The 13,268-nt window shown below is 36.6% G+C and overlaps 1 protein-coding gene across 1 annotated transcript in view; it reads left to right on the top strand.

The window, feature by feature from the left end:
• Positions 1-12,202, top strand: part of LOC127871587 (uncharacterized) — a 43,751-nt gene extending 31,549 nt beyond the window's left edge. Inside the window, exons 11-14 of the mRNA XM_052414661.1 lie at positions 801-2,525; positions 4,222-4,359; positions 5,363-5,500; positions 7,427-12,202. Coding sequence (XP_052270621.1) covers positions 801-2,525; positions 4,222-4,359; positions 5,363-5,500; positions 7,427-7,632 — 2,207 coding nt within the window. The 3' untranslated portion in view covers positions 7,633-12,202. The remainder of the gene's footprint in view (positions 1-800; positions 2,526-4,221; positions 4,360-5,362; positions 5,501-7,426) is intronic.
• The last annotated feature ends 1,066 nt before the right edge of the window (positions 12,203-13,268 follow it).

Genomic DNA, 13,268 nt, shown 5'->3' with positions numbered 1-13,268 from the left:
CTCTGTGTGTAAGTCAGTCTGTCAGTCAGTCACACTTTTCTGGATCCTGTGATTACTTTAAAAGTTCTTCATATTTTTTCATGAAACTTGAAACATGGACAGATGGCCATATGGAGATTATGCACGTCATTTCATTTTGTTCCTACGTCAAGAATTCTGGTTACTATGGCAACAAATAGACTAGCTACTGGTAGGGAACTTTTATTGCTTGGCAATAGTCTTGTTACTTATAAACATACATGTACAAACAAAATGCACTGAACTCGTGGACAAGATCAAAAGTGGGTCACATGGAGTCAAAAACAAGGTGAAAGAAACCTTAGGACCCATACATTTTCATATCCCTGCGATCCATACATTTTTATATTTAAATGAAGTTTAATCTAGTGGTCTTTTACTATTATAACAAATCATGGGCACATTTACTTGTTTACATAAGTCATTTGTGTTATATGACACTATGACTTATGTGGGTGATTGTGGGTCATCTTCCCAGTCTTGTTTGTGCATTTACCTTATGCATTGTCATGTAGTTTTGATATTTGTGTCAAGTAAACTAATTTGTAGTTGTCCAGGGCTCAACCTTAACCTAAAAATCAACTTGCCCTGGTGGGCAAGTGCATAGAAAATCTACTTGCCCTGAATGTAAAGCAGTCATAAATTTGTTATAAAATAACTTGCCTGGACCCAACTTTTACCTGCCTGGGGCAATAGGACAACCGTTAATGTTGAGCCCTTTTGTCACATACTCTTCACACATGTATTGCTTAATGATGTAAAAGGTTTGTGTTTTCTTTTAGCTATTGCAGTTGAACAAAGAAGAGATGCCTTAGGAAAAGGGCAAAGAGACTGGTCAAGGAAACACACATGTTTCATATGCGATAAACGAGTGTGTGACATTCCAAGGCATGTTACTGCAAAACATCCTAAAGAAGAACTTGTAAAAGAAGCTCTATCTAAACCATTGGGTTCAAAAGAAAGGAGAAATATTTGGAGAATTATTACAAACAAAGGTACATTCAAGCATAATTCCAAAGTCAAAGACATTGGTGGGGAACTTCATGTTTTCAAACGATCAAGTAGCTCCAGGAAAGCAGAGGAGTATAAAGCTTGCCCTCATTGTTATGGTTATTTTTTAAAAACCCAGTTGTGGAGACATGGAAAAAAGTGTCAAGCATCTGTTTTTCTTGGAAAAGAGAAAAATGTTATTCAGAGTTCCATATCGTCTATATCAACTGTGATGCAGTCTGCTGCTTCTTCCACCAAAATTGCTCAACAGCTGTTTGAGATTTTCCTAGATAAAATGAGAAAGAAAGATGAAGTTTTCATTATCGTGAAAAACGATTTCCTTTTGAGTACTTATGCAAAGTCTCTGCTTGAGGAGGGAAAAGAACATAGTGATACATCGTGGACAGTAAGACTACTGGCCAAACTACTAATCAGCATAAGACAGGTCTCAAATTGCGAAAGCTATTCCTGGATGGAATTGATAAATACAGAACACTGGAATGAGATAATTCATGGTGTGAAAACATTAAGTGAATTTACATTCTCTGAAAGTGGAATCATTGTTGAGAAGCCTAATATAGCTTTGAAGTGTGGCCAAGGTATAAAAGGTCTTATTGCTGCAGCGGAGGGCATCGCTTTACGCCAGAATGATGATGTTTTGCTGAAAAAGATTGAGAAAATGTTCAAATTGTATGATGGAGAATGGGCTAAGACTTCCAAACACTGCAACAATAGCATCAGAACAAAGAAAGAAGACCAAGTGGAGTTGTTGCCACTTACAAGTGACATTACAAAACTGAAGGAAAAGACAGTGACTGAAATAAATAGGCTAATTTCTGAAATCAGTTTTGAGCCAACATCAGGGCGGTATTTGATGCTATCAAAACTCACTCTTTCAAGGCTAATAACCTTTAATGCTAGAAGAGGAGGAGAACCAAGTAAATTAAGAATAAAAAACTGGCAAAATATATGTGAAGGAAGTTCCATTTGTCAAGAAGAACTAGATGCACTACCTATTGAAGAGAGGAAGTTAGCAGAGAGACTGAAGCTTGGGTATGTGAAAGGGAAAGGTGCAAGAAGCAAGAAAGTGCCCATTATATTCCCTGAGGAGACAGTTGCTGCAATTGACATGTTAATGCAGCATAGAGAATCCTTCATCATGAACAAAACTAACCCTTACATATTTGCTAGGCTCTACAAGAATTCGTTAAAGTCACTTCGTGGTTCTGACTGTGTAAGAGAAGTTTGTGTGATGGCAGAGCTTCAACATGCATCTTTAGTTACTGCTACACAGATGCGAAAATATCTAGCTACAACTTTACAATTGCTAGACATGAAAGAAACAGAGCTCCGTTGGATAACAGACCATATGGGTCACACTGTTGATGTACATAAGAAATGGTACAGACTTTCAAACAGGGCTGTGGAGCTAACAAAAGTAGCCAGCATTCTATCAGCCACTGAGTCGGGTCATCTTAAAAAGGCACACCATGTACTGTTTGATAATGTGAGCAAAGGTAAGACAATACAACTCTTTGAATGATAAGTTAACAGTGAATGCCTGACTTGTAATTAGCTGGGTGACAAACGGTTTTGAGCTTACAACTATCTACTACTGTTTAAAACAGCTACTTTCTGTTATGCTTTTTATACACCCATTACTGGTAATTGGGGCTATATAGGAGTCACTTTGTCGGTCGGTCTGTCTGTCGATCTGTCTGTCTGTCTCCAAAATGAGCTTGTCCGGGCCATAACTATGTTGTTCATTGTTAGATTTCAAAATCATTTTGCACATTTGTTCACCATCATTGGAGGGTGTGTCATGCGAAAGAATTACATCGATATCTCCCAAGATCAAGGTCACACTTTGAGTTCAAAGGTCAAAAATGGCCATAAATGATCTTGTCCGGGCCATAACTATGTCATTCATTGTGAGATTTTTAAAATACTCGGTACATTTGTTCACAATCATTTGACGGTGTGTCATGCGAAAGAATAACGTCGATATCTGCAACGTCAAGGTCACACATTGAGTTGAAAGGTCTAAATAGCCATAAATGAGCTTGTCCGGGCCATAACTATGTCATTCATTGTGAGATTTTAAAATGACTTTGTACATTAATTTTGTGCAGTCATTGGACAGCATGTCATGCGAAAGAATTCAAGGGTTCAAAGATCAAAATGGCCATAAATGATAATGGCTTAATAATTCTTAAAAATCACCATAAGTTAGCTTCTCTTGTTTTGTGAAGACGGCATGCAAAATATTCTGTGTCAATGCAGCATATGGGGGTATACGTCACGTCTGTGACAAAGCTCTACTTAGATTGGCTGTTTTAGAAGAAAACCCGAGGTATTGTCATAGCCAGCTCGTCTTCGTCGTGCTAAAAACTTTTACATTTTGTCAAGGTTTTGAACATTAGCTCTAAAATCAAAGTGCTTCAACCTACAACTTTAAAATGTCATATGTAGCTGCACCTTGATGAGTTCTACATGCCACACCCATTTTTGGGTCACTAGGTCAAAGGCCAAGGTCACTGACCTCTAAAAAAAATAAAAAATAAAAATTACAAGCTTTCATTTATTCAAACCTGCACCCGCAGCCGAGCGTGGCACCCGTTATGCGGTTCTCTTGTTTTAGCTCACCTGAGCACCAAGTGTAAGCTAATTGACCAAATAACATGACTACGTAGTCTATAGTGTAGGGGTAAAGCAGATGTGGGTTCAAGTCCCACCAATGGTTGACTTTCATTTTCTAGCAGGTGGATTGGTTTTGATTCAAGGTGTTGCTTTTGTAACTCCTGGGCCGGTATTCTGAAAGTTTTTCAGAGAATATCTAAGACAATTCTTAAAATTCAATAAATTTGTTGAACCAAAATACTTAAGATGGTTATGCGGGCAACCAATTGTAAAAAGTTAGTTTCCAACCCTGATGATGATGGTGGTGGTGTTTCTGATGATGATGATGATGATTATAAAAAAGCAGTTATGGTGATGAGGATGATCATTATTAGTATTTGTTGATCATATAATGAATACTTGTATGTAAGATTGCTTACTCACACAGTTTGTGTAGCACTTGAGAACACACACATTGTATGTAGCACCTGAACTATGGTCTTAAAACCATAGTGCTTCTGTTATCTTTGATAGAGTGTGGGCATTAAGGAAATAAGTTTAGCCTTCATATTATATTATTAAGCATGTTTTTAGATGTTGAAAAATCACAGATCGATGGACCATATGCTTGCACCCAGAATGTCCAAATGACGCAGCAGATTGGCAGGATCTCTAGTGATGGGTCAGAGTCATCCACCCTGCAACCCAAAGAAAAGAGGTTGTCTGATGAAGGTTAGTCAATACAAATCAATTCATGTTTCCTGTTTTCTACACACTTATTTATGGCAGGCAGTTTGACGAATAATCCTAAGAAACTAGGTTTCTCATGAAAACCTAGGTTCTCGCTTGAAGATTGCACATGGCTTCCAGAACCCAAGTTTTTATTTGATATCCTAGGTTTTCATCAGAGCCCAAGTTATCATTAAATGTGCATCAAACGGCGATAGCTTAGGTTCTTATTTGAAAACCAAGGTTCTGGTAAGAACCTAGGTTCTCATGAGAAACCTAGTCTCGTTATGCGGTTCTCTTGTTTTAGCTCACCTGAGCACCAAGTGTAAGCTGGTTGACCAAATAACGTGACTAAGTAGTCTATAGTCTAGGGGTAAAGCAGATGTGGGTTCAAGTCCCACCAATGGTTGACTTTCATCTCCTACTTCTCAAGCCATTGCCCTTTTGGCTGTGGGGGTTGAAGGAATAGAATACACCCACCATTTAGCACTGCATATCAAAATAGGTGACTAAACGGGTTTGCATGATTAGAGTCCATGCAAGTCATGGATTCTAGCAGGTGGATTGGTTTTGATTCAAGGTGTTGCTTTCGTAACTCCTGGGCCGGTATTCTGAAAGTTTCTCGGAGAATATCTAAGACAATTCTTAAAATTCAATAATTTGTTTAACCAAAATACTTAAGATGGTTATGCGGGCAACCAATTGTAAAAAATTAGTTTCCAACCCTGATGATGATGGTGGTGGTGTTGATGATGATGATGATGATTATAAAAAAGCAGTTATGGTGATAAGGATGATCATTATTAGTATTTGTTGATCATATAATGAATACTTGTATGTAAGATTGCTTACTCACACAGTTTGTGTAGCACTTGAGAACACACACATTGTATGTAGCACCTGAACTATGGTCTTAAAACCATAGTGCTTCTGTTATCTTTGATAGAGTGTTGGCATTAAGGAAATAAGTTTAGCCTTCATATTTTATTATTAAGCATGTTTTTAGATGTTGGAAAATCACAGATCGATGGACCACATGCTTGCACCCAGAATGTCCAAATGACGCAGCAGATTGGCAGGATCTCTAGTGGTGGGTCAGAGTCATCCACCCTGCAACCCAAAGAAAAGAGGTTGTCTGATGAAGGTTAGTCAATACAATTCATGTTTCCTGTTTTCTACACACTTATTTATGGCAAGCAGTTTGACGAATAATCCTAAGAAACTAGGTTCACGAAAACCTAGGTTCTCTCTTGAAGATTGCACATGGCTTCCAGAACCCAAGTTTTTATTTGATATCCTAGGTTTTCATCAGAGCCCAAGTTATCATTAAATGTGCATCAAACGGCGATAGCTTAGGTTCTTATTTGAAAACCAAGGTTCTGGTAAGAACCTAGGTTCTCATGAGAAACCTAGTCTCTTGGGATTATGCATCTAATAATCGTGGTTTTCATTTGGGAACCATAGTTCTCATGATAACCTAGGTTCCCAGAATTACACTGTGAAAACCATAGTTCTGATGACGAGAACTTAAGTTCTCTTGAAATCTGTGGTTTTCATTTGGGAACCATAGTTCTCATGAGAACCTAGGTTCCCAGAATTACGCGTTGGACGGCGTAAACTTGCTCGTTTGGAATACGGGACACATATTATTCAGGGTGCAGGATTAATGGGGTTCACATATGATTACACACGGGCTGGACAGAATGAAAACACGCTGTTAAGAACTTTATTTTTGCAGATATCTCAAGTTATTGAAATATGTTTGCAAAGTCTTTAGTGCATACGTTTTTCTTGCAGTGTGGGCCGATATCTTAAGATTGAATAATACATTGTTACACATTATCAATTGAGATTAAACTTCTATTTATACCATAATGATTGCTTACTTAGCAATGTCTGAACATTGTTCAAAAAAATGTTTTTGGGGAGTAACATTCACTCTTTCACGTCTATTTCTTATCATACTGATGTATTGAAAATTCAATAATATTCAAAATCACTTTCTTCTACATATATGCCGTCAGCATGTACCAAGCAATGGGAGGCAACTGGAGGTTAATTATGGCAAGCGGTTCAAGGCATAATCCCAAGAAACTAGGTTTCTCACGAGAACCTAGGTTCTCATTTGAAAACCTTAGTTTACGCTTGAGAACCCATTTTCTCGGCAAGACGACGCACATAGACACATAAAAGTTATTATTTCAGAACCCCGGTTTTCAGCGCGGTTCGACGAATAACCCCAAAAAACTAGGTTTCTTGGGATAATTTGTCTAACCGTTTGCCATACTTATTATGTGTCATGTTTGGCCATAGCATTATCATAATGATTGGAAACTGTTGCAAGTTTTTTTTATGCCCCCAAAGGGGAGCATATAGTTTTCGCACTGTTGGTCAGTCAGTCTGTCCTTCACACTTTTCGTGTCCGCTGTCTAATTCAAGTAGTTCTCATCTGACCTTCACCAAACTTGGTCAGAAGTCTAGATAATGTCTAGGCCAGGTTCGAACATGGGTCATGCCGGGCCAAAAACAAGGTCACGGGGTCACTTAGTGCGTTTTAGACATTCAGCATGGTGTCCGCTCTCTAATTCAAGTAGTTTTTATCCGATCTTCCCCAAACTTGTTCAGAAGTTTTATCTATATGATATCTAGGCCAAGGTTGAACATGGACCATGCCGGGCCAAAAAACTAGGTCACAGGGTCACTTAGTGCGTTTTAAACATTCAGCATGTTGTCCGCTCTCTAATTCAAGTAGTTTTCATCCGATCTTCACCAAACTTGGTTACAAGTTTTATCTAGATGATCTCTAGGCCAAGTTCGAACCTGGGCCATGCCGGGCCAAAAACTAGGTCACTTTAAAACATTAACACAGTTATGCTTTTATGTAGTGACAAAGTAACAGTTGGGGGCATCCGTGTCGTGTGGACACATTTCTTGTTTGTGATAGACAATGATTTGTACAAAATGCTTGACAATACTGCTCATACATTTGATCTTATATGTTTGAAAATGATGATTTAGAAAGGCCAACATAAATCTCAAATATACTTTTAATGCTATTATTTTTCTTCAGGAAAGAAAAAACAAGTGCATGTGGCTTGGAGAGTTGATGAAAAAAAAGCACTGTACAGTGCCTTCGGGCAATATTTAAATGGCACAAGAGGTCTGCCTGGAAAAGGAGAGATTTTTACAGCACAAACCAAATTTAGTATTCTCCAAAACAGATCATGGTTGAACATAAAATATCAGTTGAAAAATATGCTAAAGAAAAATAAGTGAATTATTCTTTGAGACCATGAACAATGTTATGTTGTATATTAATTGATACTTTGAAAAGTGTTCTGTTGTGCATTAATTGAGACCTTGAACAGTGTTCATTTGTGTATTAATTGAGACCTTGAACAGTGCTCATTTGTGTATTAATTGAGACCTTGAACAGTGCTCATTTGTGTATTGAGACCTTGAACAGTGCTCATTTGTGTATTAATTGAGACCTTGAACAGTGCTCATTTGTGTATTAATTGAGACCTTGAACAGTGCTCATTTGTGTATTAATTGAGACCTTGAACAGTGTTCAGTTGTGTATTAATTGAGACCTTGAACTGTGCTCATTTGTGTATTAATTGAGACCTTGAACAGTGCTCATTTGTGTATTAATTGAGACCTTGAACAGTGCTCATTTGTGTATTAATTGAGACCTTGAACAGTGCTCATTTGTGTATTAATTGAGACCTTGAACAGTGTTCAGTTGTGTATTAATTGAGACATTGAACAGTGTTCAGTTGTGTATTAATTGAGACCTTGAACAGTGTTCATTTGTGTATTAATTGAGACCTTGAACAGTGCTCATTTGTGTATTAATTGAGACCTTGAACAGTGCTCATTTGTGTATTGAGACCTTGAACAGTGCTCATTTGTGTATTAATTGAGACCTTGAACAGTGTTCAGTTGTGTATTAATTGAGACCTTGAACAGTGTTCAGTTGTGTATTAATTGAGACCTTGAACAGTGTTCAGTTGTGTATTAATTGAGACATTGAACAGTGCTCATTTGTGTATTAATTGAGACCTTGAACAGTGCTCATTTGTGTATTAATTGAGACCTTGAACAGTGTTCATTTGTGTATTAATTGAGACCTTGAACAGTGTTCAGTTGTGTATTAATTGAGACATTGAACAGTGTTCAGTTGTGTATTAATTGAGACCTTGAACAGTGCTCATTTGTGTATTAATTGAGACCTTGAACAGTGCTCATTTGTGTATTAATTGAGACCTTGAACAGTGTTCAGTTGTGTATTAATTGAGACCTTGAACAGTGTTCAGTTGTGTATTAATTGAGACCTTGAACAGTGCTCATTTGTGTATTAATTGAGACCTTGAACAGTGCTCATTTGTGTATTAATTGAGACCTTGAACAGTGTTCAGTTGTGTATTAATTGAGACCTTGAACAGTGTTCATTTGTGTATTAATTGAGACCTTGAACAGTGCTCATTTGTGTATTAATTGAGACCTTGAACAGTGCTCATTTGTGTATTAATTGAGACCTTGAACAGTGTTCAGTTGTGTATTAATTGAGACCTTGAACAGTGCTCATTTGTGTATTAATTGAGACCTTGAACAGTGCTCATTTGTGTATTAATTGAGACCTTGAACAGTGCTCATTTGTGTATTAATTGAGATGTTGATCTTAGTTGTAAAACTTCTTTCTTGAACTTTTGCTGTTAGTCATTTTTGTAACTAAGATTTAGATTAACCCTTTACCAAACGACAAATCTTGAACTCTTCTAAATTGGAAGAAGTTGCAGATGACAATTACAATTGTAAAATAATGTAAAGAAATTGCTTTTGCAGGTGAGAAATCATTGTGGGATAAGGAGAAAGTGTGGGTCAATTTGAGCAATTTCTCCTTTTCTCACAATTATTTCTAGATCCGTCTGCAACAAACTAGTAAAATTTCGTCATTGTTTGGTAAAGGGTTAGGATTTTCAAATTTGTGCTAAACACTATATTGTACCATTAGAAACTAATACTCTATGCCCCCTTATAAACAGGTCGTTATATCCCAAGAGGTCTATATACAAAGTATGTGGGGACTATATTTGATTCCATCTGTTTGTCCATTGTCTGTAGATAAAATTTTGTTTTTAATTTTTCAAGGATGGCATTTTGACAGAATTTAATAAAATGTTCATATTTAAATGCAATAATGTACTGTGTGTCTTCCTGTTATTTCATTTTTGGATTGAAATTTAATGGCCTACACTACAGGCAGCAACTTCAAGGGGCCATATTGGGGTATTCATCTCATTAACTCATTGGTTCCTGTTTCAATTTGCAGCAAAGGACTTCAACAAGAATTTTATTAAATGTCAGATAATTGTTTAGAACTGTTTTATGTATCATTAGCCCTTGAACACTAAGGGACAAAAGGAGGAATTGCTCACCATGACCAATTTCTCCTTATTTTCCCCGTCGAAATGAAATTTCGGAAGGGATATTGTAATAGTCTCCGTCTGTCTGTCTGTCCGTCCGTCCGAAACTTTGTCCAGAGCATATCTCAAAAACTATAAGAGGTATCAACACCAAACTTCATAGGTAGATAGATATCGATGAGGAGAAGTGCAGTGTAAAAGAACCATTACTCCCATATAAAAAATGGGAGTTATAGCCCTTTGTTATCCCGGCCGAAATGAAATTTCGGAAGGGAATATAGTAAGTCTCCGTCCGTCCTTCTGTCAGAAACTTTGTCCATAGCATAACTCCAAATCTATTCAATGGATTAACTTTAAACTTAGAATATAAACAGATGGCAACTAGGAGAAATGCAGTGACCAAGAACCATAACTCTATCTACCTTAGTTTTTTAATTATTTCCCTTTATATAATTTCAAAGTAAATTTTTGTCCGGAGCAAAACTCTAAATCAACTGAAGGGATTTACTTGAAACTTGAAATATAAACAGATGGCAAGTAGAAGTGCAGTGACTAAGAACCATAACAGTATCTACCTTAGTTTTTGAATGATCTCCCTTTATTTAATTTCAAAGTAAATTTTTTGTCCGGAGCAAATCTACTGAAGGGATTTACTTGAAACTAGAAATATAAACAGATGGCAACTAGGAGAAGTGCATTGAACATGAACTATAACTCTATCGGCCGTAGTTTTTGAATTATCTCCCTTTATTTTATTTCATAGTAAATTTGTATCTGTTTTGTCCGGAGCATAACTACAAATGTTCTCATACAAGCAAACTATTTCGGCGGGGATGGCCATGTCAACATGGCTCTTGTTTATATGGTATGTATTTATTTTGTCATTCCTTTAAAGGTCAACCTCTTGAACAAGAATTTAAGCTAACTTTGTATTGTCAATTTGAAGTAAAAATTGTTGAACAAAACAAGTTTGATAAAAAAATGTCTCGATATATGTTAAAAGCTATTTTTAGTCCCATACCGGTGTAACCGGAGGGGACATGGTTTGCGCTCTGTGTGTTGGTCAGTCACACTTTTCTGAATCCTGCAATAACTTAAAAAGTTCATCATATTTTTTCACAAAACTTAAAACATGGGCAGATGGCAATATGGAGATTTTTTATGCACATCATTTAATTTTGTTCATACGTCAAGAATTCTGGTTGCTATGGCAACAAATAGACTAGCTACCGCTAGGCGACTTTTATTGCTTGGCAATAGTTTTGTTGTATAATAGTTATCTTTTTTATGTTTTTTTTATTGTTTCTCAGTGCATACGACAGTTTTTATATCTATTTTCTATTTCTGCTCCACCCTTCGCCATTGTTACTGCTGTACCCTTTGCCAGTATTTAAAGCAGACTTTAATGTTATGCTCAACTTTTGGTCTTCAACACCTTGAAGCAAATACAAACTACAATGCAATATTTCATTTGAATGGTTAAGCTTGTATTAATCAAGATTTTGATGACTTGGAAAATGACTGAACCAAGTCACATTTTGTAAAAGTTGACTTAGTCCGCTTGTGTGCTCTATGCAATCTTTATTGTTTGCCTAATACTCATTAATCACATTTACTGTTTTTGCATACATTTAGAGAAGAGTTCTTTATGTCATTGATCGTTTTAGCATCTGCTTCAAATGTTTAGGAACATGAGAGAATTGATTTGGATAATATCAGGGGGAAATGTTTATTTCAGAGATCTGGATAAGTGGGGTATTTCCTTGCTAGCTTTCTTAATTTTGATCAAAATTCTATGTTGTGGGTACTCATTAGAACCGTCTCTATGAGACAATTCCAATGAGTACCCACAACATTGGACTTAGTGAAAAATAACTGATATAGAAAGAAGTCAGATTCTTGCCCTTATCTAAACCTCTGTTCATTTGGTGCACTGTTCAATTTTTGTAATGAATGGCGGCCCTAACTTTGTTCTTATGTTAGGTTGTCCAAACTGGAAGCAGCAGCAGATAACAGTATTATTCCAAAGTCAGAAATTGACATTTCATATGCTGCTCATTCCCTTTTTTCAGAAATTTGCAGCTGAGGGCTTTAAAGGGATCTCATTAAAAGAAGCACATCTTTAAGAATAGTTGTTTCATCACGGAATTTGCGAAAAAACCTTGAGACAAAATGAGAAATTGTTTATCATGAGCAAATTGTTCTTCTGTCTCAATGTTATAGATGCTGTCTGCTGCAAAGGATTCGAAAAGCACTTGAATTAGGGGAAGAAATAATGCAAATTCAAGATAGTATTTAATTTGATGTATACTTTTCTTTTTGACATCTGTTTGCATTTGTAATTTAAAACCATTGTCTTTTATTTTGAATTTTACTGGTTTCATACTTTTATTTTCATTTTGCAAGTTTATAGTTCTACGTTGTTCATTTCATTCATTAAATGTCATAAATCAATAAGTGTTTCTTTTTATTTGAATAATAAGGGAGCGTGTGAAAGGGATTGAGCTAGAGATGGAAAGTAAATGTAGATGGAGAAGCTCCATATCTCCATGTGTAATCAGCTCTACTGGCCGAAGGCCTGAAGAGCTTATATGATGGTGTGGTTTCCGTTGTCCGTCTGTCTGTCCGTCCGTGCGTCCAATAGACTTTTTCTTGTTTACCTAATAAATTCCACAGTTTTCATCCGATTCTTTTCAAACTTACACAGTGTCTTTATATCAATGAGGACTCGAACCCTATTTAAAAGAGCAACATCCGAGAAATAAGTCCAGAATTGTCTCTCCTTAAATTTGAGAAAATTGTGAAATTCCACTTGTTTAAGCGATTAAGTCCACAATTTTCATCCAATTCATACAATACTTGCACAGTGTCTTCATATCAATGAGGACTTAAAACCCTATTCAAAACGAGCAAAAATCGGAGCAATCAGTCCAGAAATATCTCCCCTTGAATTAAAGAAAATTGTGAAATTCCGCTTGTTTACGCGATAAAGTCCACACTTTTCATCAGATATTTTCCAAACTTGCACATTGACCTTCTATTAACATGAGGCGATACTTATTATTTAGGGGTGATTAATTTCCCATTGGCCTGGTGTGATTGCCAGAGGTTACTATCCGAAGGGTGGTCTTGTAACAATAATATGACAGAAATATGATAGGGTGAAACCCCCTCCCCTTATTTTGGATCAGCGTACTGCCTTACTTTGAATAAGAGTACTGCAAACTTTTAAATAGAGAACGCAAGGGGTATAAAATGCATTTCATAGAAAGAATTCTCTTGTCGGGCTCGCTTGTTTATGATAGTGTTGATTGAAGCTATTTCAAAGAAAAACATGGGCAAAATAATTGCGCTCTTGATCTCTGTGTTTTCAAAGGCAAAATAGTTGCGTTCCGACCCATTGCGTACGGCCTATACCAACCTTGAATATTTTGTACCACTTATGGACGTTTCATTCTCAAATACTTGTTTAAAGTTACCTGA

Source organism: Dreissena polymorpha, chromosome 3 (genome assembly GCF_020536995.1).
Source record: "Dreissena polymorpha isolate Duluth1 chromosome 3, UMN_Dpol_1.0, whole genome shotgun sequence".
In the NCBI taxonomy this organism is placed as follows: domain Eukaryota; kingdom Metazoa; phylum Mollusca; class Bivalvia; order Myida; family Dreissenidae; genus Dreissena; species Dreissena polymorpha.
Note: the sequence above shows the minus strand (reverse complement) of the source record. Positions and strands in the feature narration are given on the sequence as shown.